Genomic DNA, 26,130 nt, shown 5'->3' with positions numbered 1-26,130 from the left:
ATCACCAGGAAGGATCAGGTACACAAAGCATTTTATTGTATTTATAATTATCGACATAAAATAATTTATTTTGACCTGGGTACCCTACAGTGTCTCATTTCCAGAAACAAGCCCACGGCATCCCAATCGATAATGTAAATGAGCGCCAATCTGCTCGATCGGCACTTGTTTACTGAGTATAGTACACAGCTCGATGATCGTTTAGCAAGAGGTGTGTGTGTGTGTGTATATATCTTGTTAGTAGAGATGAGCGAACCTCACGCATGCTCGAGTCTATCCGAACCCGATCGTTCGGCATTTGATCGTGGCTGCTGAAGTTTGATAACGCTCTAAGGTTGTCTGGAAAACATGGATACAGCCAATGACTATATCCATGTTTTCCACATAGCCTTAGGGCTTTATCCAACTTCAGCAGCCGCCGCTAATCGAATGCTGAACGATCGGGTTCAGATGGACTTGAGCATGCTCCAGGTTCGCTCATCTCTAATTGTTAGCAATGTCTGTGCAGCCCTTGTCCTAAACTCTCCACACTCCTGGTCTTCTCCCGTCCTCTGGGACCACCATGGCCAGTGATTGGCTGAGTGGCCCTATTACAGCTCAGACAGGCCGTTCTGAAGCTGCAGCCTCGGCGCAGGAAGTGAAAGCAGAGGGCAGGAGAAGACCGGGAGCGTGGAGAGGTAATGTATAACAACTTATTGTTAGCCGTCAGCCACTTCGCTATTACATGTAGCAATATGCGATCGTCAGCCAATGATTTTGGGTCAGGACCTAAAGACACGATCAGCTGATGCTCATTGTCATCGGCTGATCACTCTCTCCATGACTCGAAGCGATGATTGGTCAAATGGGCCCGATTCAGACGATTATCGCTCCATGTAATAGGGCCCTTAGATTCTGCCACAAATACATAGTACATTGTATTCTAGTACAGAGGAACAACTCTTTGTATATGGCATCTACAAATGGGACACAGGTGACTTGGTAGAGACTGATAGCACAGAAAACAGCAGCATACATGTCCACAAGGAAGAATCACACAATCCCGACGCCTTGAAATGCAGATTACACATAGCCTTTCAGAAGACGTCTCATCATCAGGGAAGTGATGGTCCATTTGCACTTCATCAACATGTCCCTCCTGTCTTCTGTTTTTTTCTTTGTGGCTTCGATAGGTCCGATACAATGCAATGCAGAGTATGAGAGCCCCCAGAGCTCCACAGAACCATGCACCTACTTTCCAAAGAGATGCTATAGATTCCTGTCCATTTAATATATCCTCATACCCTGCAAGAGATAAGAAATACTTGCATCCATTTTGGGGAGGTTGCAAAGTAATTACACCATCCTTGTTCAATACGAGTTTTCCTAGTCCAGTCAGTACTGCTCCCACGGGGAGAATTTCCTCAGTTTCTAGCACGCCAGTGGGCTTCTCTCCACTCAGGTAATGTCCCAAGAGATCACCTAGGCTCAGAGAGGCAGACTGAAATCGCTCATAAACAGTTTCCAAAGTCAGACCAGTTGCATTTAGTGGATTGCATACGAGCACAGATTCACCACCATCCTCCAAAGGATGCAAATGGAAGGGGACTGACTTCACACTCTTGAAAAGTGCTCGCTCATACTCAGTCCTGAGGAAACATATTGCATATTACCCAATCATAATATTAACATCATATCCCAGTCTATTTATCTATATATACACAATTCAAATTTATATATATATATATATATATATATATATATATATATATATATATATATACGCAATGCTGTGACAAAGTACTTTAATATCTCTGCCACACTAAGATGTTTTCCAGTCTACGTAGGGGACATATTATTTGACAGACCTCAATGCAGCCTGAACTGCTATGTACAGGTCCTCTACACTCATGTCATACTCCTTTCCTGTACATAAATATGGGGAGTAGGCACAAGCATAATATTAACAAGTGCCAGTCTGCAAAAATATACAGAAATCCTTTTTTTTGCGCTACTGAAATTTTCCTTCCCATAGTGATCTGTATCCAAGTCACTATCCACATCAATGTCCACATACCATCTACCTTGTGAAATATGTTAAAGGGACTGTACCATCAGGCCTGGGCTGAAGCACTGGAGGCGGGCTGACCCACCCCCAATGGGAGGAAACCCACGTTTCTCTATGATACAGCTTCATTGATTCTAATGGAGCAGTGTCATAGAGGGGCAGAGGTTTCCTCCCATTGAGGGTGTGTCAGCCCGCCTCCAGTGCTTCAGCCCAGGCCTGATGGTACAGTCCCTTTAAGCCAGGCATGTCCAAAGTCCGGCCGGAGGGCCATTTGCGGCCCGCGTTCCGAACTTTTACGGCCCCCCAGGTATCCAGCTTGCTATTATCTGCCTGTGTTATAAAGCATATAGCATGTAGCATGTAAAATGGTTGGCCCTCGCACATGTTCACTTCATCAAATTTGGCACTCTTCGAAAAAAGTTTGGACATGCCTGCTTTAAGCAGACATTAAAACCAGACAGTCCCTTTAAGAAGGCATCAAAACCTAAATCAACAAAGAGGTGATATAAAGTTTGCAATTTAAATTCATTATTTTACTTTATCATGCTTTATAACAAAGCTATACTTACCAGAAATCCAGGTCCAGTCTCCTGAAGGTAGCTATATAACAGCTATACTTACTGTATCCAGGTCCAGTCTCCTGAAGGCTGCTATACTTACTTGTATCCAGGTCCAGTCTCCTATAGGTTGCTATACAACAGCTATACTTACTGTATCCGGGTCAGTCTCCTGAAGGCTGCTATATAACAGCTATACTTACTGTATCCAGGTCCAGTCTCCTGAAGGCTGCTATATAACAGCTATACTTACTGTATCCAGGTCCAGTCTCCTGAAGGCTGCTATATAACAGCTATACTTACTGTATCCAGGTCAGTCTCGTGAAGGCAGCTATATAACAGCTATACTTACTGTATCCAGGTCCAGTCTCATGAAGGCAGCTATATAACAGCTATACTTACTGTATCCAGGTCCAGTCTCCTGAAGGCTGCTATATAACAGCTATACTTACTGTATCCAGGTCCAGTCTCCTGAAGGCAGCTATATAACAGCTATACTTACTGTATTCAGGTCCAGTCTCCTGAAGGCAGCTATATAACAGCTATACTTACTGTATCCAGGTCCAGTCTCCTGAAGGCAGCTGTGTAACAGCTATACTTACTGTATTCAGGAGAGAGACTAAACACCTGAAATCCCAGATAGTACAGAGAGTTACAGCTCAATGTGTCCATCAATCACATGAATACCTTCTCTGTAAGCACACAGATGACAGGGACTTCCTGTGTTTAGTCTCTATTTTCTTTTCAAACAGTCTAAACACAGGAAGTGCCATGTTTCCTATGATAACTAAAAATAGTAATGAATGTAAAGTGCAACCTTGCTTTATATCACATGTGCTCTTGATTTAGATTTTGAAAGTTATAACGACAGGCACACTTAAAGGGTAGCTTCACACGTACCGGAACTGCAGCAGATTTCACGCTGCGAGTTTGCAGTGATCCTGTTGTGTGAAGCTGAATGGGTCCCATACACGCTGCCTGTATAGGACCCGGCCCCTTTAACCCCCCGTGTATGCGTGTATGGGACTCATTCAGCTTCACACTACAGGATCCGCAGCGGATTTCGCTGCAAACTCGCAGCGTGAAATCCGTTGCGGTTCCGGTACTTGTGAAGCTACCCTAAGGCCAATGACTTGGATTCTAATGCAAGCTCTATGACAAGACAGACCTCCAAGGAAAAGGAAATACACATGTGCAGATATTGGAGCAGTAAACCCCTCCAGGCTTTGTGTCTGTAAGGCCCTTCCACACCACTTTAATTGGTTACATTGGAATACATTCTACTAGCAGGAATAAATATCCAAACATATACAGTGATCTACTCATCTACCAGGCATATGACAAAAAGAAGGGGTCATCAAGTCTTTCAACCCCCAAAAAATAAATACAGTGGTACCTTGGTTTAAGAGTAACTTGGTTTAACCCTTAGGGGACACAGCCAGTTTTCATTTTTGCGTTTTCGTTTTTCCCTCCTCGTGTATATAAGGCCATAGCGCCTGCATTTTTCCACCTAGAGACCCAAATGAGCCCTTATTTTTTGCGCAACTAATTGTACTTTGCTATGGCAGATGTAATTTTTGCCTAAAATGTGCCGGGAAAGCAGAAAAAAATTATATGTGTGGTGAAATTGAAAAAAAAAAAGTTTTTTTTTTTATTTGGGGGGGGGGGTTGTTTTTACTATGTTCGCCCTGGGGTAAAACTGACTTGTTATATATGTTCCTTAAGTTGTTACGATTACAACGATATGTAACATGTTTAACTTTTATTTGATTTGATGGCTTGTAAAAAATTAAAACCTTTTAAAGAAAATATATGTTCCTTAAAATCGCTCCATTCCCAGGCTTATAGCGCTTTTATCCTTTAGTCTATGGGGCTGTGTGAGGTGTCATTTTTTGCGCCATGATGTAATCTTTCTATCGGTACCTTGATTGCGCATATATGACTTTTTGATCGCTTTTTATTACAATTATTCTGGATTTGATGCGACCAAAAATGCGCAATTTTGCACTTTGGGATTTTTTTGTGCTGACGCCGTTTACCGTGTGAGATCAGGAATGTGATTAATTAATAGTTCGGGCGATTACGCACGCGGCGATAGCAAACATGTTTGTTTATTAATTAATTTATTTATTTTTATTTATAAAATGGGGAAAGGGGGGTGATTCAGACTTTTATTAGGGGAGGGGATTTTGTGTTATTAAAAATACATTTTTCTTTTACTTTACACATATACTAGAAGCCCCCCTGGGGTTAGGGTTATTCCCCCCTGGGGTTAGGGTTATTCCCCCTAGGGGACTTCTAGTATATGCACTCTGATCTCTCATAGAGATCCATGCAGTATAGTTATACTGCATGAATCCATGAGATCGGTGTTCTATTACTTTTGGCTGTGCGGGCTGTGGCTGCTGGAGAGGATGATGGGACACAGGGCACTGGAGGGACACTTAGCATCCCTCTGCCATCATCCTCTCCAGCAGCCACAGGCCGCACAGCTCTGGGAGTCGGGTCGTGACATCACCATGTTATCCAGGAAGTGACATCACCATGTTATCCAGGAAGTGACATCACCATGTTATCCAGGAAGTGACATCACCATGTTATCCAGGAAGTGACATCACCATGTTATCCAGGAAGTGAAGCCTTGATGCAGTAGTAAGTGCAGGGAAAAAAACACTTTATAAGCATTTTCTATAATAAGTGTATATTAGTTAATTGTATAACTTTTGGAGGGCAATACAATACTTAAATAAAAAAATATCGCCAGACTTCTCCTTTAAAGGGAATGTATCTCCTAAATTTTATTTTACAGATTAGTCAGATACTAAAACTTGGTCTTTTATTTTAATCTGTTATCTAATTTAAATTTTGTTTTGATTTCACGTTTTGTACTTTGTTATGGGGGCTGCCATCTTGCCTGAGCTGTTTTTAACAGCATTTAGTGACATGCTTTACAGGAAGACTCATAGACATAGATGACAATAGACAGACTCTATCCCCTTGAGAGGAATGTGAAACATTACTGAGCGCGCTCAGCGTGACCTGTGAAGAGGTCATTCCACAAGGAGCTGCTATTGTCTCCTCTATCTACTGATGTCACATGTCACTGTAATGTTAGAAAGATCACTTTAGAGAACAGGAATAATACTAAATAATTTTAGGATGGGAACGCGACTTCGGTGTCCCTTGGGACGGTCAGTCTCTCCAGAAAACCTGTGAACTTTCCCATGGTATCTCCATGGCCGTAAAAGCAAAGGAGAAAAATTACAAAATCCTTTCGCGGTGGTATTACTGCCCAGTCTCCTTACATAAAATGTTTCCTGAGGTCTCTGACCTGTGTTGTCGATGCCTTACTGAGGCTGGTGACATGATGCATATCTGGTGGGCCTGCCCGGGCATCCGAAAATTTTGGTACAAGATCATAACCATTTATAATGCGTATTCTGGAAAGACTGTCGTCAACTCCCCACAACTGACCCTGCTCTCGCAGATCCCAGGTTCCCTTGCTACGGCTAAAAAGGGGATTTTGCGACATTTTCTGACCGCAGCTAGAATGGTTATCCCCCGGCAATGGAAAACACCCGTTATACCCTCAATAGCAGAGTGGCTTAGTGAACTTAGGGAACTGGGTAGAATGGAAGTTAATAGCAGAGGCTCACGAGCAATCTGCCAAATTTGACAAAGTGTGGTCTCCATGGCGTTTGTTCATGGACACAGAGGACTTCCTTGCTGTCACTCGTTAGTAGTGGGAATTCCATGATTCTATAGAAGTGTACTAGCCGCTACATATGGTCTTGGTGGCTGTCCCCCGTCTGTCTCCTCGCCTCTTTCCTGGTCTTCTTCTTTTTCTTACTTTTCTTTCCTTTCTTTTTCCTTCCTGAATCTTACATCACTCTTATTGTGATTGGCATTTGGTTTGTGCGGCACTACTGCGTTGGAGGTACATGTGTTTAGAATTGTTAGCATTATGCTGCTCTTTCTCTTGTTCTTTTTTATATTTATAAAATAAGTGACACCATGTGACTTACAGGTCGCCCTGTACTATTATTTGTTGGTTTTGAATTTGCTGTATGTTGTGTGGTTGTCAATAAAATCAGATTACACAAATAATTTTAGGATTATTTTATAATATAGATAGAAAAATAGAACATTAGAAAAAATGTTACCAATTTTTTTTTAAAAAAATAAGTCTAATATAAAACATGATTTAAACAATAAGTCATTTGGTGATGACACATTCCCTTTAACACTCAGGATGCAGGATACTCAGTGTGGGTTCAGGTGTAGAAGTGACAGCAGTATATATATATATATATATATATATATATATATACACATATATATATAATTTGTTAGAATTCTTAACTTAAATGGTGCTTGGATTCTCTTGCAAGCAGATCTGTTAGTAGGACTATGCAGCCATATGTAAGAGCATAAGATAGAGGGGATGTAACTAAGAATAGCAACATGTACGATATGTTAATATACTATTTGCAGGATTTGAGGAAAAACAGTTTAAAGTCTCCACGTCACTATTAAAAAAAAAACTCTCTGTAAAAAATCTGATCGGTTATGGTTAGCGTCCAACCTTGCCACTGGCGACTTTATATTCTGTTTTTCAGCTACATGTTTTTTGTTTTTTTTTGTCAGTCAGATTATTCTGGGGTGATTTCCTTGTAAATCAAAATCCTTCTACGCCACAAATTACATATTTTTATGTGAGTCAATTGTTTTGATCATACATCACTGAAATCCTTTATGTCTACTACCTGTATTTAAAAAAGACTTGCTGAAAGTCTGTGACGCAAGTTATATATTTTTTTTTAACTATAAAGCTGTCCACCTCTTTTGGAGAGGTGGGCCCATCTGGTGCTTCACTTAGATGGAGGAGGCTTGATGAATGCTCATGACTTTGCAAAGGCCCGGTTTATTTTGTAACCTAGACGTAGACAATACAGAGAGCAGTGCACAAGTACAGCCAGCTGTTCTCACAGTCAGAGGTTAGATGGTGGAAAGATCAGAAGCAACATGAGAAAATATTACTTTACTGAAAGAGTAGTAGATGCTTAGAACAACCAACCAGCAGATGTGGTTGGTAACTCTACAATAACAGAATGTAAATCTGCCTGGTATATACACCTGTCCTACATGTAGGGGATTTTTTGTGTTAACCAGAGAATGTTTAGTAACTGTATTGACTTTAGAAAGCCTACTGTTCATAAATTGCAAAAAGTATTACAGACATAGAAAGTGCAATAGCAAGTGACGGTCCGAGTAGACAGAACAAAATAAAGAGAACGAGACCATGTAATATTTTCTCTGAACACTGACACTCCAGGAAAAATTTCCAGTTGTTAGACTTCCATTGATCTGTAAATGATGGTATATGCCCACCTTTATCTTTACATAGGGCCCTATTCCACCGGACGATTATCGTTCGCATAATCGTTAACGATTAACAATCTCAAACGACCGCTATTGCGAAAGACCTGAAACCTTCATTCATTTCCATGGAACGATAATCGTTACTTATGATCGTATTTGCATTCGTTTTTTCTTCGCTATTGCGTTCGTATCTACTGCAAAAGACCGAATGACGTCTTATTCAATGCGAACGTTTTGCGAACGAGCAACGATAAAAATAGGTCCAGGTCTTATAAAGCGATCAACGATTTCTCGTTCGGTCGTTGATCGTTAACTGCAATTCAACCGAACGATTATCGTTTAGATTCGAACGATTTAATGATAATCTGAACGATAATCGTCCGGTGGAATAGGGCCCATACTTAAAGGGAATCTGTTAGATCTACATCATGCTCAAGTGCCAAGGAAGCAGTGCTGGGTTGCAGCATACACACCTCCTCCTCCACCCCTCCCCGATTTAAAGCAAATGTATCATCAAGTACATTCGCTTTAAGTGTAGTATATCAATAGAACAGTGCCAGTGCTGCAGTCCTTTTTTTGACGCACCCGCCGGCCCACCCCCAGTGGAAGGAAACCCCTGCCCTTCTATGATGCGGCTCCATTAGTTCTAATGGAGCTAGGTCACAGAGTGGGTTCTGTCATACTGGGGATGGGCCGGCCCGCCTCCAGTGCTTCAGCCTGGGCCAGTGCCGGTAACAGACCAGCGCCGTGTGCAGGAACTGGGCCATGGTTCAAATAAAAAACGCGGCACTAGCTTCCCCGCACCGTTCTATTGATATGCAACACTTAAAGCGAATGTACCAGCCGTGACGAAGTGCGCCTGTGCACGAAACGGCCGTCGCTGTATGCACCATTGTACGTCCTCCTTCACCTGTCCTGTGTCCCAGTGACTTTTATGTCCAGTGAACTACAATAAAGCTTGAAGATACAACCGGGTGAGTGCCGCAATTTCATTTTTTATATGCCGGTACATTTACTTTATCTAATTGACATATAAGGCTCCGTGCTAAAAGCTGAGCATGAAGAGGTGTGGAGGAGAGGAGGTGTGCATGCTGCTGTCTGGCACCGCCTCCTTGACACTTGAGCTCTGAGCACGGTGAAGAGCAAAAGGATAAGTTTATTGGAAAGGACTGTACAATGGAAAGGAGAATCTAGTACCTTGTTATGAAACCACATGTCTGGATACAAGATGAGCTATGGTTACGTACAGGTTGGAATCCTGCAGCACTTCAGGCTGGAGAAGCTGTTCCCCGTGGTGGAAAGACATAGCCGTGGCCGGGAGAAGAAACTGCCAGCCTCGGCAACTTACAAGTGTGCAGGAACTTGGTGGTATTTTAACCTGCTGAAAAAACATTGGCCGCCGACTGCGCATGGCTACGTGTTATAGTGATGCCTAGCTGACAGCTGATGACCATGTAATAAAAAAATTTTAAAACACTTTACACATACCTGTCCACGCTCCCCGATATTCTTCTAACTTCTGCAGGAGTTTTTACTGTTAGGTCCTTATGAAAATTGCTATGTTTATGACCCCTTAAAAACCAAACGACACACTTCATACAACTTTCACCTGATGATCATGAATGTAGTATTTTTATCTCACCAGCTTTTTGTCAGGCTGTTCCAGAAAACCCCATGTTCCACCATCTTGTTCTGCTGAATTACAGCTAGGAGATTTGGATGGTTCCGGCTGCACAGGGGAGCACCGTCAGCTTCAACCCTTCCTGTGATAGAGACAGAGTCATCAGACAAGTGCATGCAGAGGTCATGTAGGTGTACTGCTAACACAGGGCTATTTGCAAATATCACAATGCCCTGGTACTAGATTTTCAGGAGGATTCCGGAAGATATCCAGCCATTTAAAAAAAATATTTGATCAAGCAGGGGCGAACATAAACTATGACAACTCACCTCTCCCCATGCCTCCCCAGCGATGGATTGCCTCTCCAGGACCCCTGCGGGGCTCCAGTATCTCCAGCACTGGTGACGTCACAACTAGAGATGAGCGAACCAGGTTCGGGTTTAAGTCCATCCCAACGTTTGGTATTTGATTAGCAGTGGCTGCAGAACTTGGATAAAGCTCTAAGGTTGTCTGGAAAACATGGATACAGCCAATGACTATATCCATGTTTTCCACATAGCCTTAGGGCTTTATGCAACTTCAGCAGCCACCGCTAATCAAATACCGAACGTTCGGGTTCGGATGGACTCGAGCATGCTCCAGGTTCGCTCATCTCTAGTCGCAACCTAGGTGATGGACTGCCCGCTCAGCCAGTCAGTTACTGAGGAGGGATGCTGCAACAGTCACTGATTGGCTAAGCGTGCCGTCCATAAGCCAGAACAGGCATTTCCCCACCCCCATGACGTCATCAGAATTTGGGGGAAAATGCCTTCTGGTGGGGTTCTGGGGTTGTCACGTGAAACATTGCGGGCACGGGGTGAGGTAAGCAATGATTGTTTGTTATGTTCCCCCCGCCGGCTGCGGAATGAAATGGCTGGACTTCACACTTTTCCCTAGTGTTGAGCTGACTTACCAAACTGTTCAATTCAGCAAGTTCTCTGAACCTGGCTGCTCGGCATTTGACTCCTTGTGGCTGAAGAAGTTGGATGCCGCCTTAGGGAGTCAAGGAAAACGTGGATACAGCCACAAGATCTTTTTTTTTGTGGGATTACATATATTTTTCAATTGTATCATTCTGGGGTAAATATAATGGCATGCCTTGCTTTATTTTTGCTTTAGACAGATAGTAACCAGACACGAGCAAATCTCGAGCATGCTCAGGTCTGTCCAAGCCCAAGCGTGCAGCATTTCATTATTATTGGCTGAAGAAGTTAAATACAGTCCTACGGCTGCCTGGAAGCTCCCTACAGCTGCATCCAACTTCTTCAGCCAATGGTAATCAAATGCAGAGCGTTGCGGTTCGGACAAACCCAAGCGCTCATCTCTAACTGTAATGTAATAAACCTATCAGTACTACACTGAGGCAGGCTATTAAGGCAGGGCCTTGTGGGCTTCCGTATACGGCAAACCTAAAGGAAAATTTTATTAAAGTATTGTATTGTCCCCCAAAAGTTATGCAAATCACCAATATGCACTTATTACGGGAAATGCTTATAGTGTTTTTTTTCCCCTGCACTTACTACTGCATCAAGGCTTCACTTCCTGGATAACATGGTGATGTCACTTCCTGGATAACATGGTGATGTCACTTCCTGGATAACATGGTGATGTCACTTCCTGGATAACATGGTGATGTCACTTCCTGGATAACATGGTGATGTCACGACCCGACTCCCAGAGCTGTGCGGGCTGTGGCTGCTGGAGAGGATGATGGCAGAAGGACACTGAAGGACACAGGACACTGGGGGGACACTGAGCATCCCTCTGCCATCATCCTCTCCAGCAGCCACAGCCACACAGCTCTGGGAGTCAGGTCGTGACATCACCATGTTATCCAGGAAGTGACATCACCATGTTATCCAGGAAGTGACATCACCATGTTTATCCAGGAAGTGACATCACCATGTTTATCCAGGAAGTGACATCACCATGTTATCCAGGAAGTGACATCACCATGTTTATCCAGGAAGTGACATCACCATGTTATCCAGGAAGTGACATCACCATGTTTATCCAGGAAGTATTGGAAGTGACATCACCATGTTATCCAGGAAGTGACATCACCATGTTATCCAGGAAGTGACATCACCATGTTATCCAGGAAGTGAAGCCTTGATGCCGTAGTAAGTGCAGGGAAAAAAGCACTTTATAAGCATTTCCTGTAATAAGTATATTGGTGATTTGTATAACTTTTGGGGGACAATACAATACTTTAATAAAATGTTCACTGGACTTCTCCTTTAAGGGGTTGTCTTTGTACAGAATACACTAGGCCCATAGGGGTGACAGGCAGCTGTATGTAATGTGCACTCACCCTGCAGCACCACATAGCTCAGCTCCCCGGAGGAGTCCAGCAGGGTCCTCAGCTCTGACCCCACCTGCAGCTTACGGGCTGTCTGTGGAAGAGAGAAGAGCTCAGTGACAGGCAGAGCAGGGCAGGGCTGCTGACAGGCAGACACAGCGCACACAATGGTCACCTGTATCCTCCTCACAGCCGCCTGCTGCTGCCGGTGCAGGTAATAGAAGAGCCCGGCCAGAGCAATGCTGGAGCCCGCACACACCGTATCCACCGCCCACAGCTCCATGCCGCCCTGCACGGGAGACCCCGGGGCACGCCACCCGCTCACCTCCAGCTGTCACTTTTACTTTCACAGCAACTTGTCACTCACTGGGGACTATGTTACCCGGCAACCATCGGGGCTCCGCACTACATTTCCCGGCAGTCTGCAGGCCGCCTCCCATCATGCCTCACGGTGCTCAGGGGAGAGGTATGACGTCACGAGCTTCCGCTGCTAATATTTACCACATGGTTTATGTAACATACGGGGAGCGGCTGCAGTGCGGGGCTTGTTATATGTACTACATGTCCCAGCATGCCCTGCAAGCAGTGTACGGAGCACAGGCAGCGCTCATAACCGTTATAACCACTTCCCTAGTTTTCAAGTCTAATTTCACTTTCAGAGGGCGGCATCTGTGCGGCTTTTTACACTCGTATAAATGGCGGCCATGGCCTAGAACTGTAGGGGGCGCACCTGAGGGGGCAGAGGGTCTCTTCTCCTTATATAAAGACACCAGTGATATAAATGAAGCATTAGAGTTGATGGGTCCTGTGACATATTATGCACTGAGGCCCAATAGCTTCCCCTTACGCCTCAGGCTTTCATAGCCTCGTTAGGGTGGGTTCACACTATGGAATCCGCGCCCAGAGTTTTCGGTGAATTCCGTTGCTCACACCCGCTTTCAGCATGGCGTAGACACCATTTTATGGCTGGGTCCGACAAAAGAATTGACGGCGTGGCTATAGGATGGTGTCTATGGCGCGGGCGGAGATGTGCGCCGCCACAAGCCAGTACGAGCAACAGAATCCACCAAAACTTTTCCACACAGATTCCATAGTGTGAACTGGCCCTTATAGGGGAACTATCAGCAGGTTAAACAAATCTAACCTGCTAATGTGTCCTTACTGTACAGGAGACGCTGAGGAGGAAGCTATGTCTCTTACCTTCCTCCTCGGCGCTGTTCCTGTGCTGTTCGTTGTTTGCTCCACAGTCCAGTGAGACCATTAGGAGCACTGACTTCCCCTATAGGGACGATCCACTTCCGGCCAGCCCACCCCTCTCTAATAATTATCAATGGAGCGGGCCGACCGGATCGGCGCAATGGGGATGGGCAGTGCTCCCAATGGTCTTACTGGGAACGGCTCAGAGGAAGAAAGTAAGAGACATAGGGCCCTTTTACACAGAAAGATTATCTGCCAAAGATTTGAAGCCAAAACCAGGAACAGACTATAAACAGATCAGGTCATAGAGGAAAGACTGAGATTTCTCCTCTTTTCAAAACCATTCCTGGCTTTGGCTTCAAATCTTTGGCAGATAATCTGTCAGATAATCTTTCTGTGTAAAAGGGCCCTTACCTACCTCCTTGGCGTCACCTGTGCAATACTGACGTATCAGCAGGATAGATTTCGTCTAAACTGCTGATAGTTCCCCTTTAAAGCGAGTCTGTATCCACCAACCCCCCCTTCCCCCCAAACCGCTAGTACCATTGGTTTAATGACAATAAATCCGTCCTGGTCGTATTTTTTTTAACATGCACCTGGTGTCTAGCTTAGAGGAAAAAATGATCTTTTAGGGTAGCTTCACACGTACCATAACGCAGCTGTTTTGATGGTGCGGATCCGCAGCAGATTTGATCTAAATAAGCTGCAGATCCTGTATGTGTAAACACACACTCTAAGGCCATGTTCACACAGCGTATTGTACCGGCCGTTTCGTGACCCAGCCGAGTCACGGAGCAGCGGGTCTCTGCAAAGATCATCCTGGCCGGTAATGCAGTACTGGCTGGATGATTTTTATGGCCATAGAGTTCTGATGCGGGCGCATTAGCGCGCGCCTACGTCAGAACTCCCCACAGCACACTATGGAACGAGCGGCTCGCTTCATAGTGTGCACTGACATGGTTTTCTACAGCCGCTATTCAATGAATAGCGGCCGCAGAAAACTGACATGTAAGTTTTTGCTGAGCCGCTTGATATCCCGGCCGGAGCATATACTATGTGTATACGCTCCGGCTGGGATCCCATAGAAGAACATGCAGCGTGTCTTTTCGTACAAAGTATGGCCGTTGTTGCCGATTGCAACAACGGCTGTACTTTTACACTGTGTGAACATAGCCTAAGTCTGTAGCAGGAGAGTCAAATGTGGCCTAGAGTGTTTGTGCCCCATGTCTACGACGCCTCTCCTTTCTTCCTTCCCACCATCCTCATCATTAGGATTTCTCCTATTCATCACTTGTCCAAACTACACGTGTCGCTATAGCATTAAATCTTTTTCTTTTTAATCAACTGGTTTCAGAAAGTTATATAGATTTGTAATTTACTTCTATTTACAAATCTAAATTCTTCCCATACTTATCAGCTGCTGTATGTCCTGCAGGATGTGGTGTATTCTTTCCAGTCTGACACAGTGCTCCCTGCTACTACCTCTGTCCAAGTCAGGAGCTGTCCAGAGCAGGAAAGGTTTTCTATGAGGATTTGCTGCTGCTCTGGACAGTTCCTGACACTGACAGAGGTGGCAACAGAGAGCACTATGTCAGTCTGAAAGGAAAACAACATTTCCTGCAGGACATGCAGCAGCTGATAAGTATGGGAAGACTTAAAATTTTTAAATAGAAGTAAATTACAAACCTGTATAACTTTCTGAAACCAGTTGGTTTGAAAGAAAAAGATTTTTGCCAGATAACCCCTTTAAAACCAGTGACAGCCCAATGTTTATACACGGTGCCCTACAAAGCATCAGCTTTTGTTATAATTTACGGCAGAATAAGACGGCCAACCTTTCTGAGCGGTATATATGTACACTGTAGAGAACAATAATACAATGAAATAATTTTTCAGACAAAGCAAGATTCTGCTGGGTTTAATAGACATGAAAAAATAAAACATTCTGTTCACAAAATACACAGTTATGGAGAAGCCACAAGCGTCCAGTAACACTAACATTGTAGAATGAAGTGCGGTTCCATCTACCCACTGGGTCACGGAATAGTAACAGTGATTTTATATGCACTTTAACATCTTTGTGAACTATCCTACTGCATAACATTGAGTAGAATAATGTGAGACCCAGTATAGCCAAGTAATTCTAATGAGACCGCTAAGGAACGTAACCCATGTGCTCCACTGAGACCTCGATAGGAATCTGACTTTTTACAGAAGAGCTCATGCTATTGATGCTTAAATAAGAAACACAAGACTACAATTACCACAATGCATTGCAGTATAGGATAAGTGGCGGTGACCAAGGGTAGACAGGGTATGAGACAGATGTGCAACCTTCAGTAGCTGTAATTTGGCCGATGATATTTCCCAGTAAGTCACTTTATATAAACCTGTCTCCTGAGTAAGGTCCTCGTGTCTGTCACATCCGCACACAGCTTGTACAGAATGGGAAAGCAGCAGAACGTCACAGTGTGAGGTAGGTATGGAGGGAATGGACAAAAGGTTTACCACTATAACAGCACATTGCCATGTCCCTCCCACTAAAGGGAAACTATCAGCAGGTTAGACATATCTAACCCTCTGATACGTCCCTATTGCACAGGAGACGCTGAGGAGGAAGCTACGTCTCTTACCTTCCTCCTCTGCGCCGTTTCGGTGCAGTTAGCTTTGTGCTCCACGGTCCGGTGAGACTGTTAGGAGCACTGCCCGTCCCCTTGGCGCCGATCCGGCTTCCTCTATTCATTATTATTAGAAAGGGACAGGCCAGTCGGGGGCGGATTGGTGCTATGGGGGCGGGCAGTGCTCCTAACAGACTCACCGGACTGTGAAGCAAACTACTGACTGCACCGCAACGGTGCCGAGGAGGAAGGTAAGACACATACCATCCCCCTTAGTGTCTCCTGTGCAATAGGGACATATCAGCAGGCTAGATTCATCCAACCTGCTGATAGTTTCCCCTATTATTGGCTTTTGGCATGAATAGTTTGTTACCTTTCTCACCTCCTAAAAATGAGCAGGGTTCAGTGGGAGGGGGCACACACATCAATGGTCCCACTAATTATTTTAAGGTGTTGTCCCATGTTTAAGACTTATCTAGTATCCACAAGATAGGGGGATAAGTGTGTGATTGAGGATGTCCCTGCCCACCGGGATCTCGAGAACGGGGACCCAAGTCTCCTGCCACAATGGAGAAGTGGCCACGTGTTATACCTAATACTATGGGAGCGTCTGATCGCTGTACTAGGGTCCCCTTTCTCAAGGTTAAAGGTAAATTATCAACAGGTTGGACAAATCTAACCTGCTGATATGTCCTTATTGCACAGGAGATGGCGAGGAGGAAGATATGTCTCTTACCTTCATCCTCGGCACCGTTGCGGTGCAGTTAGTCTTTTGCTTCATGGCCCAGTAAGCCCATTAGGAAGACTGGGGCACCAGTTTGGAGCATGGATCGGCCCTATGGGAGCGGACAGTGCTCCTAATGGTCTCACCGGACTGTAGAGCACACGGCTAACTGCACCAGAACGGCGGTGAGGAGGAAGGTAAGAGACATACCTTCCTCCTCGGCTTCTCCTGTGCAATAGGGACATATCAGCAGGTTGGTTTCCTCTAACCTGCTGATAGTACCCCTCTTTATAAAAAAACACAGACCCAAAGAAGCTCATGCTCAAGATCATGCTTTGTGGTTCCCTGTAGCTAATCATATATATATACACTCACTGGCCACTTTATTAGGTACACCTGTCCAACTGCACGTTACCACTTTATTTCTAATCAGCCAATCACATGGCGGCAACTCAGTGCATTTAGGCATGTAGAGATGGTCAAGACAATCTCCTGCAGTTCAAACCGAGCATCAGTATGGGGAAGAAAGGTGATTTGAGTGCCTTTGAACGTGGCATGGTTGTTGGTGCCAGAAGGGCTGGTCTGAGTATTTCAGAAACTGCTGATCTACTGGGATTTTCACGCACAACCATCTCTAGGGTTTACAGAGAATGGTCCGAAAAAGAAAAAACATCCAGTGAGCGGCAGTTCTGTGGGCGGAAATGCTTTGTTGAGGTCAGAGGAGAATGGGCAGACTGGTTCGAGCTGATAGAAAGGCAACAGTGACTCAAATAGCCAACCGTTACAACCAAGGTAGGCAGAAGAGCATCTCTGAACGCACAGTACCTCCAACTTTGAGGCAGATTGGCTACAGCAGCAGAAGACCACCCGTTACTAGCATGGTGTACCTAATAAAGTGGCCGGTGAGTGTGTTATGTATATATATGTGTGTGTATATATATATATATATATATATATTTATGTAACAAATATTTTATATATCTATATATTATGTGTGCTGGCAATTAAGGCATTCTTTATTTCACTATGCTTCAGCGTCCTCTGCTCTGCCTGATGTCTCTCGGGAGGTTAAGGAACATCAAAGCTGGACCATCTATAATGTCACCATAAGGGTTACTTCATGCACGAACGTTGATATTCAAACCCTGTTTCTGTATTTTTCACTGTTACAACAGATAGTAAGTTTCATAATGACTGTCTGGTGTTTGTCGGTGTAAAATTTCAGAACACCGTGTGAGGTTAGCACTTCAGAATCTCAGGAGAATGATGTCAGCATGATATGTGGTCCAAACAGTGCAAAGAAGGAGGAGGACTGCTGGGCCATCTAGACCCCTCCCAATACAGGGACCCCCCTCCATGACAGCAGACGGTCAGGTGTGTTGTACAGTAAAGCTGACACTGTAGACTTACAGCATCAGCAAGATCAGCAAACAATATCGTTTACCAGTTTACACATATGCAGCATATATTTAGCTCTAGGCACGCATTCAGCAACTTTTCATCAAATTGCAAAAAAAAAGAAGACATTATGAGCATCAACATTCTTCTAAGTATCTGCCCATACTTGATACTAACACTTTTGTATTAGTTTTTACACATACAGCTTTCTCTTACACAGTCACACTATTCCAACTTTCTGCATGCATACAACATATAAAGTTGGAAATCAATGCGCTAAGGAGATGAAAAGCAGCAGCACAACCAAAGATTATGAGATCCATATAAGGCAGTATCGTTCCTCACTGGCGTAGTTATCATGGAGGCAGACCACGCAACTGCTATGGGGCCCCCTCGGCAAAACACTTGGCCTGCCTCCGTGGTACTAACGAGTAGCCCCTCCAGCACTGGCACTGACAGCTCACTGACTGCTCACCAGCAGCACCCCACACAATCCTCCGACACTATCCGTACCTCTGGGAAAAGAATGTTTGTGCCATCCTCTGCTGGCCTGCACCTACCACCCGCATATCCTCTGACAGTGTCTTGGTGCATCTGGCCTGGCATCATCCTCTGCTGGGTGTCACCCGGACCCAGCGCAGTCCCTCGGTGCACCATTCTCAGGGGCACGCCAGTGACATGATTAGTGGAAGAACAGAATGCCGCGGGACTGTGCCGGGTCATGTGAGGATGGGGAGGGGGTCTGTACAGGATTCATGGACCCTTGTACAGTTTCTTGCTATGGGGCCCCACGAATCCTGTCATTCCTTAAAGATGGTATATGCAAAATGAAAGTAAGAACATATATGCACACATATAGATATAGAATATATTGTATATGTACTTCAAAGAGGGGACTGAGGGGGTTGGTCATGACCACATTAGTCCACTAAAGAAACCCTATCTTTATAAGTCCCTTTATACATTATTCAGTTCTGTGCATCTGAATCTATATACAGGCAAGGAGGTTTGATTTTCAACGTGCAGCATTAAGTGATTCTCATCTTACTGTACCATTGTCCAGGGTAGTTATTTTCCATTAAAGGGGTTGTTCACCCCATTTTTTTTTCTTTCAGATCAACTGGTCCCAGCAAGTGCCAGAGATTTGTAATTTACTTCTATTAAAAAATCTCCAGTCTTCCAGTACTTATCAACTGCTGCATGTCCTGCAGGAAGTGGTGTATTCTTTCCAGTCTGACACAGTGCTCTCTGCTGCCACCTCTGTCCATGTTAGGAACAGCCTAGAGCAGTAGAAAATCCTCCTAGAAAACCTCTCCTTCTCTCCAGACTGGAAAGAATATACCACTTCCTTTAGGACATACAGCAGCAGATAAGTACTGGAAGACTTGAGATTTTTTTTTAAATAAGTAAATTATAAATCTCTGGCACTTTCTAGGACCAGTTGATTTGAAAGAAACATTTTTTGGGGGTTAACGTGAGCCACACCGCTGCCAGGTGAATTTATAGAGATGTTGGGAGAGAAAACCGCCTGGACAAAAGTACAATGAGTATAATTAATATATTTCCTATATTTTTCTGTTGTAAAATATATTTTATAAAGTTATTAACATAGTTACGATTTCCAGTTAAAATATTTGTACATTATTTATTATATATTTACCATTTTGCTAATAGCTTACATGTATGCTTGTGTTTTTTTTGTTTTTTTTTTACCGACATTCAATGCAAATGTTAAAGTATTCTTTATTTTTTTTCTTCTCATTTCTTTCCCTTTGGTTCATACCATCTTTAGGCCATGTTCACACAGTGTATTTTTTTTTTAAGGCAAGAATGGCCGTTCTTTATAATACACTGCTTTGCAATCTACGGGAACAACTGCCGTTGTCCCCGCTTCGTTCACACAATGTATGGCCGTTCTGACATTGTATAGACTTCAATGGTTAACTGGTTTGAAGGCACACCCAAATGTGCCCGCATTCCAAATAAAATAAAACGAAGTTCCTGCGGCTGATATGATAATAATAGCCGCGGGAACATGTCAAACAGCGGCCGTTGTTTGTTCACTGTGAGAACATAGTCTTAGTATACTAATTACATTATATGGATGATTTCTAGACCTTCAGTAAGGCAGCATACGCTCATCAAGAAAATAATATTCTTACTACTTTCCACACTGCATACTACATGTCACACATACAGGGCACTTAGGGGGGTTCTCCACTATGCTATGTACAGCAGTGTTCCGGAGTATAACTACAGGGGTATTGTAGTGAAGAAAATGTTTTTTTTAGACTGGTGTCAGAAAGTTAAACAGATTTGTAAATTACTTCTATTGAAAAATCTCAATACTTTCAGTACTTATCACCTGCTGTATGTCCTGCAGGAAGTGGTGTATTTTCTCCAGTCTGACACAGTGCTCTCTGCTGCCACCTCTGTCCATGTCAGGAACTGTCCAGAGCAGTAGCAAACCCACACACAGAAAACCAATTCCTGACACAGACAGAGGTGGCAGCAGAGATCACTGTGTCAGACTGGAAAGAATCCTCCTGCGGGGCATACAGCAGCTAATAGGTACTGGAAGTAATTTACAAATCTGCATAACTTTTTGACACCAGTTGATTTAAAAACATTTAATGGCCATGGTTTAAGCATGCGTTTGAACCAATGTTTTTAATATGCGTTTCTTGTACCTCCACATTTTTAAAATAATGGCTTAAAGGAATTTTTTTTTATTTATTCCTTGGGCTGGAAAAATCATTGCTTTCTATTACAAGCCTGCAAAGCCGCCATCAGGAAGTCCGGGCCCCAGTGCTACAGTATCCAGCAATTATCTCCAGGGGCAGCGGGCTGATCGCTCTCTATACAAGCTGCTGGAGTTTCCTACTATTACCTTAAACTATACAGCATTTCAGTCACATAATTTGTTGGTAATAGACGCTCACAGCGGATGGCTATTATTTTTATATAACTTAGAGTAGGGAGTTCATTATCTAATTATAAAGTACAAATGATCTGCTGATTTATTATATTGAAAATATAGAACACTGAACGTTTACTTGTGGCTAAGGTGTGATATGGTCTAGTCTAGACAGTATTTAAATTTGGCACACTTAAAGGGGTAGTATACCCCCAAAAAATTTCTTTCAAATCAACTGGGGCCAGTAAATGCCACAGATTTGTAGTTTACTTCTATAAAAAAAAAAAAAATATCTTGTCTTCCAGTACTTATCAGCTGCTGTATGTCCTGCAGGAAGTGGTGTATAGGGGTTTGATACTGCTCTGGACAGTTCCTGTCACAAGTGGCAGCAGAGAGCACTCTGTCAGACTGGAGAGAATCCACCACATCCTGCAGGACATACAGCAGCTAATGAGTACCGGAAGACTGGAGATTTTTTAATATAAGTAAATTACAAATCTCTGGCACTTTCTGGCACCAGTTGATTTGAAATAACATTTTTTTTGGTGAACAACCCCTTTAAGGCTACCATCACACAGTGGCACATAAAAACAACAACAACAACTGATGTGTGTGACGGCAGCCTAATGGGGGCCATACACATTAAATAGCTGTAAAAGCTACCCTGTCTGACCCAGGCTTTCCCTGACAGCATTTTTTGAGAGATTGTCTGGCAGTTTAGATACACATTAGATTAATGTCAGACTTAAAGGGGTTGGCCACTTTATAGTAAAATAGTTCAGTGTACAGTATAAGTAAGTGTACTCACTGTATATACTGACAGCAGCTCCCTGTGTACCTCATAGCGCTAAGCGCAGTCTCCTCTCCTCCAGGCTGTGCTGTCCTGCTCTATGGTGAGTCTGTCCATAAGATGGCCGACATGGAGGAGCATGTGACCATGCCCCGCCCCCTGTATCCTCCATAGACAGACTAAGGGGTGGACACTGGGGGGGGCACTGTCACATGCTCCTCCATGTCATCCATTTTATGGTCAGGAACACCACAGATCAGGGCAGCACAGTCTGGAGGAGGGGAGTCTGGTTTTAGCTGTATGAGGTATACAGGGAGCTGCTGTCAGTATATACAGTGAGCACACTTACTAATACTATATACTGAACTATTTTACTATAAAGTGGCCAACCCCTTTACCTAAATTGTTGGCACCTGCTAAAAAGAGTTTCATGTCTACATTATGGGCCTCATTTCCTAACAAGTCCTCAATTTTAAAGTGATATTTATTGTCCCCCCTGTTTTCATATCAGGAGTTCTCAGCACCATTCTTAAGCTTATATTGTGGACATTTCATATCTTACCATATAAAGGATTTCTCCCCTCAAAAATGAATTTTATTGTTGGTGGACAGTACTGTAAGGGCGGGGCTCTACGACCATTGTGTCCCATACCTTCGCCCACATAAGTAACGTAGGCCCCACCCCCCTCCGTGGTGTCATAGGAATGGTCGGACATAGAACCCGTTCCATATTAGTGGGGGTGAGGCCTAGGCCTCTAGGTCAGTCCACTGATAATGCAACATGGGGAATGGGGCCTACGCTGCTGATGCTATCATGGAGGGATGGGGCCGATGTAGGCGGGGATTTAGGACACAACAGCTGTGAAGCCCCGCCTATACGGCACTGTCCACCAACAATACCATACATTTTTGAGGGGAGAGACCACCAAGAAATCCTTTATACGGTAAGATATGAAATGTCCAGAAGCTTAAAGCGTAAATATAAAATATGTACGTAGAAACAGACGGAGCACTCACCATTGATAGCAGTCTTTATTTTCTCATATGCGGTACATAGCCTGGGGAGGGAGGACGAGGGTGTGGACTGGAGCGGGTACTATCCGGGACAGCTGTTTCCTGTCTCAATCGACACTTCTTCAGCCGCAATACACGTAACTTCCAGGGGGAGTGTTAAAATAATCAAGAGTGACGTAAAACAAACAATATAGTGAACGTAACAAATTATAAAAACAAGTTACAAGTAGGCATTAAAGTCATTACGCTCGTTTAACCCAGCTGGTCCGGTGGCATTCAGTTTAGAAATCCATGACACTTCACGTCTCAATAACAATCTATGTCTGTCCCCTCCTGACTGCGGTGTATCCACTTTCTCCAGTCCTAGGAACCGCATACATGATGTGTCTCCATGATGCACTGTCTGAATGTGCTCTATGAGGCGGGGAACTCCCTTCCCCGACCTCACAGAGTACATATGCTCTTTGAACCTTATACACATGCTGCGCTTTGTTTTGCCGATGTAAAACCTGGCACAGGGGCAAACAATAGCATAAATAATAAAGGTTCTTTTGCAAGTTATGAAATCTGTAACAAAACAATCCTCCCCATTCAGTTTAATAAATGCTTTATCAAGGAGTTGGTTAGAGTAACCGCATTGTTTGCACTTTCTGTTACCTTGTGGCAGCGTTTTTTGCAGCCAGTTAGTTTGGGATTTCTTTCTATTATTCTCTCCTATTCTTAGTTCATCTTGAATGGTTTTATTTTTCCTAAAAGTGATCAGTGGAGGGAGGGCGACGTGTTCTTTTAGATCTGAGTCATTCTGTAATATGTGCCGATTTCTTGTGATGGCTTTGGAGACAACTGAATTAAGGGGTGAATTTTGGAAAGCAAATGTATAACGTTTATTATTGAATTCACTAGTTCTAGATTTGGTGTTGAACAGAAGCTCGCACCTGTTTTTGCTCTGGATCCTACTCCTACCATCTGCGATGACCTGTTCAGGATAGCCCCTTTCACGTAGACGGGATTCTAACTCCTGCATCTGCTTCTCACATAATTTGCTAGATGAGTTAACCCTTTTTGTGCGGACCATCTGTCCGTAGGGGACTGAATTCTAAACCTGTACTGGATGTGAGCTGTGGTAATGGAGCAGAGCATTGCAGGCGGTGGGTTTTCTATATATAGATGTAACGAGTGAGTTGTCAACGGCTTCGACCCACACGTCGAGGAACTCAAGTTGAGTCCCCCCAAATTTATGGGTAAAAGTCATGTTGACATGATTATTGCAGTTCAGGTAGTTAACAAACTCAGCAAACATATTCTCCGGGCCATCCCACACTACGAACATGTCATCTATATAACGGTGAAATGTTTTAATATATTTACTGAAGGGGTTAGTGATAGAGAAAATCATATTGTATTCCATTTGGGCCAAAAATAAATTAGCGTACGTGCAGGAGACCGGCGTACCCATCACTGTACCGATCTCCTGCACGTACCAATGATCCCCAAACATAAACGTATTATTTGTGAGAATAAACCACAACGCCTCCTTGACAAAGGCGATTAGCTCTGGTGGGTTGTGAGCCCTCTCCAAGATGGAAGCGACAGCCTCCACACCCGCATCATGAGGGATGTGGGTGTAGAGGCTCTCGACATCTATGGAGGCTAAAGCGAAACCCTCCTGCCAATGAAGGAATTCAGTAACCTTAAGAAATTCTGCAGTGTCCTTAAGATATGACGGCGTAGTGTTCAGCAAAGGGCGAAGGAGCCAGTCAAGGTATTGTGACAGTCCTTCGGTCACTGAACCGACCGCCGAGACGATAGGATGCCCCGGCGGCCGGTCCAGAGACTTGTGGACCTTCGGAAGAAAATACCATTTCGGCTTGCGGGGGAAGTCAGGCAGTAATTTCTCTGCAGTCTTGACACTAATAGCCCCGGCCGTGGTATGTTTTCTGAGCAGCTAACGAAGCTGCTCTTTAATGTGACTTGTTGGGTCGCTTTTTAATTTCCTATAAAGAGCAGCTTCGTTCGCTGCTCAGAAAACATACCACGGCCGGGGCTATTAGTGTCAAGACTGCAGAGAAATTACTGCCTGACTTCCCCCGCAAGCCGAAATGGTATTTTCTTCCGAAGGTCCACAAGTCTCTGGACCGGCCGCCGGGGCATCCTATCGTCTCGGCGGTCGGTTCAGTGACCGAAGGACTGTCACAATACCTTGACTGGCTCCTTCGCCCTTTGCTGAACACTACGCCGTCATATCTTAAGGACACTGCAGAATTTCTTAAGGTTACTGAATTCCTTCATTGGCAGGAGGGTTTCGCTTTAGCCTCCATAGATGTCGAGAGCCTCTACACCCACATCCCTCATGATGCGGGTGTGGAGGCTGTCGCTTCCATCTTGGAGAGGGCTCACAACCCACCAGAGCTAATCGCCTTTGTCAAGGAGGCGTTGTGGTTTATTCTCACAAATAATACGTTTATGTTTGGGGATCATTGGTACGTGCAGGAGATCGGTACAGTGATGGGTACGCCGGTCTCCTGCACGTACGCTAATTTATTTTTGGCCCAAATGGAATACAATATGATTTTCTCTATCACTAACCCCTTCAGTAAATACATTAAAACATTTCACCGTTATATAGATGACATGTTCGTAGTGTGGGATGGCCCGGAGAATATGTTTGCTGAGTTTGTTAACTACCTGAACTGCAATAATCATGTCAACATGACTTTTACCCATAAATTTGGGGGGACTCAACTTGAGTTCCTCGACGTGTGGGTCGAAGCCGTTGACAACTCACTCGTTACATCTATATATAGAAAACCCACCGCCTGCAATGCTCTGCTCCATTACCACAGCTCACATCCAGTACAGGTTTAGAATTCAGTCCCCTACGGACAGATGGTCCGCACAAAAAGGGTTAACTCATCTAGCAAATTATGTGAGAAGCAGATGCAGGAGTTAGAATCCCGTCTACGTGAAAGGGGCTATCCTGAACAGGTCATCGCAGATGGTAGGAGTAGGATCCAGAGCAAAAACAGGTGCGAACTTCTGTTCAACACCAAATCTAGAACTAGTGAATTCAATAATAAACGTTATACATTTGCTTTCCAAAATTCACCCCTTAATTCAGTTGTCTCCAAAGCCATCACAAGAAATCGGCACATATTACAGAATGACTCAGATCTAAAAGAACACGTCGCCCTCCCTCCACTGATCACTTTTAGGAAAAATAAAACCATTCAAGATGAACTAAGAATAGGAGAGAATAATAGAAAGAAATCCCAAACTAACTGGCTGCAAAAAACGCTGCCACAAGGTAACAGAAAGTGCAAACAATGCGGTTACTGTAACCAACTCCTTGATAAAGCATTTATTAAACTGAATGGGGAGGATTGTTTTGTTACAGATTTCATAACTTACAAAAGAACCTTTATTATTTATGCTATTGTTTGCCCCTGTGCCAGGTTTTACATCGGCAAAACAAAGCGCAGCATGTGTATAAGGTTCAAAGAGCATATGTACTCTGTGAGGTCGGG

At 44.0% G+C, this 26,130-nt stretch overlaps 1 protein-coding gene across 1 annotated transcript; it reads right to left on the bottom strand.

Moving 5' to 3' along the window:
* Window positions 1-428: 428 nt before the first annotated feature.
* On the bottom strand, window positions 429-12,400 carry LOC138795461 (mitochondrial ubiquitin ligase activator of nfkb 1-A-like). The gene is made up of 4 exons (XM_069974549.1): window positions 12,124-12,400; window positions 11,961-12,042; window positions 9,629-9,749; window positions 429-1,628 (listed from the first exon to the last, which is right to left on the bottom strand). Exons 1-4 carry the CDS (start codon window positions 12,229-12,231, stop codon window positions 923-925), a joined length of 1,017 nt encoding a protein of 338 aa, XP_069830650.1. The 5' UTR covers window positions 12,232-12,400; the 3' UTR covers window positions 429-922.
* Window positions 12,401-26,130: the final 13,730 nt, after the last annotated feature.

The sequence above is a fragment of the Dendropsophus ebraccatus genome, chromosome 6 (genome assembly GCF_027789765.1).
Source record: "Dendropsophus ebraccatus isolate aDenEbr1 chromosome 6, aDenEbr1.pat, whole genome shotgun sequence".
In the NCBI taxonomy this organism is placed as follows: Eukaryota; Metazoa; Chordata; class Amphibia; order Anura; family Hylidae; genus Dendropsophus; species Dendropsophus ebraccatus.
Note: the sequence above shows the minus strand (reverse complement) of the source record. Positions and strands in the feature narration are given on the sequence as shown.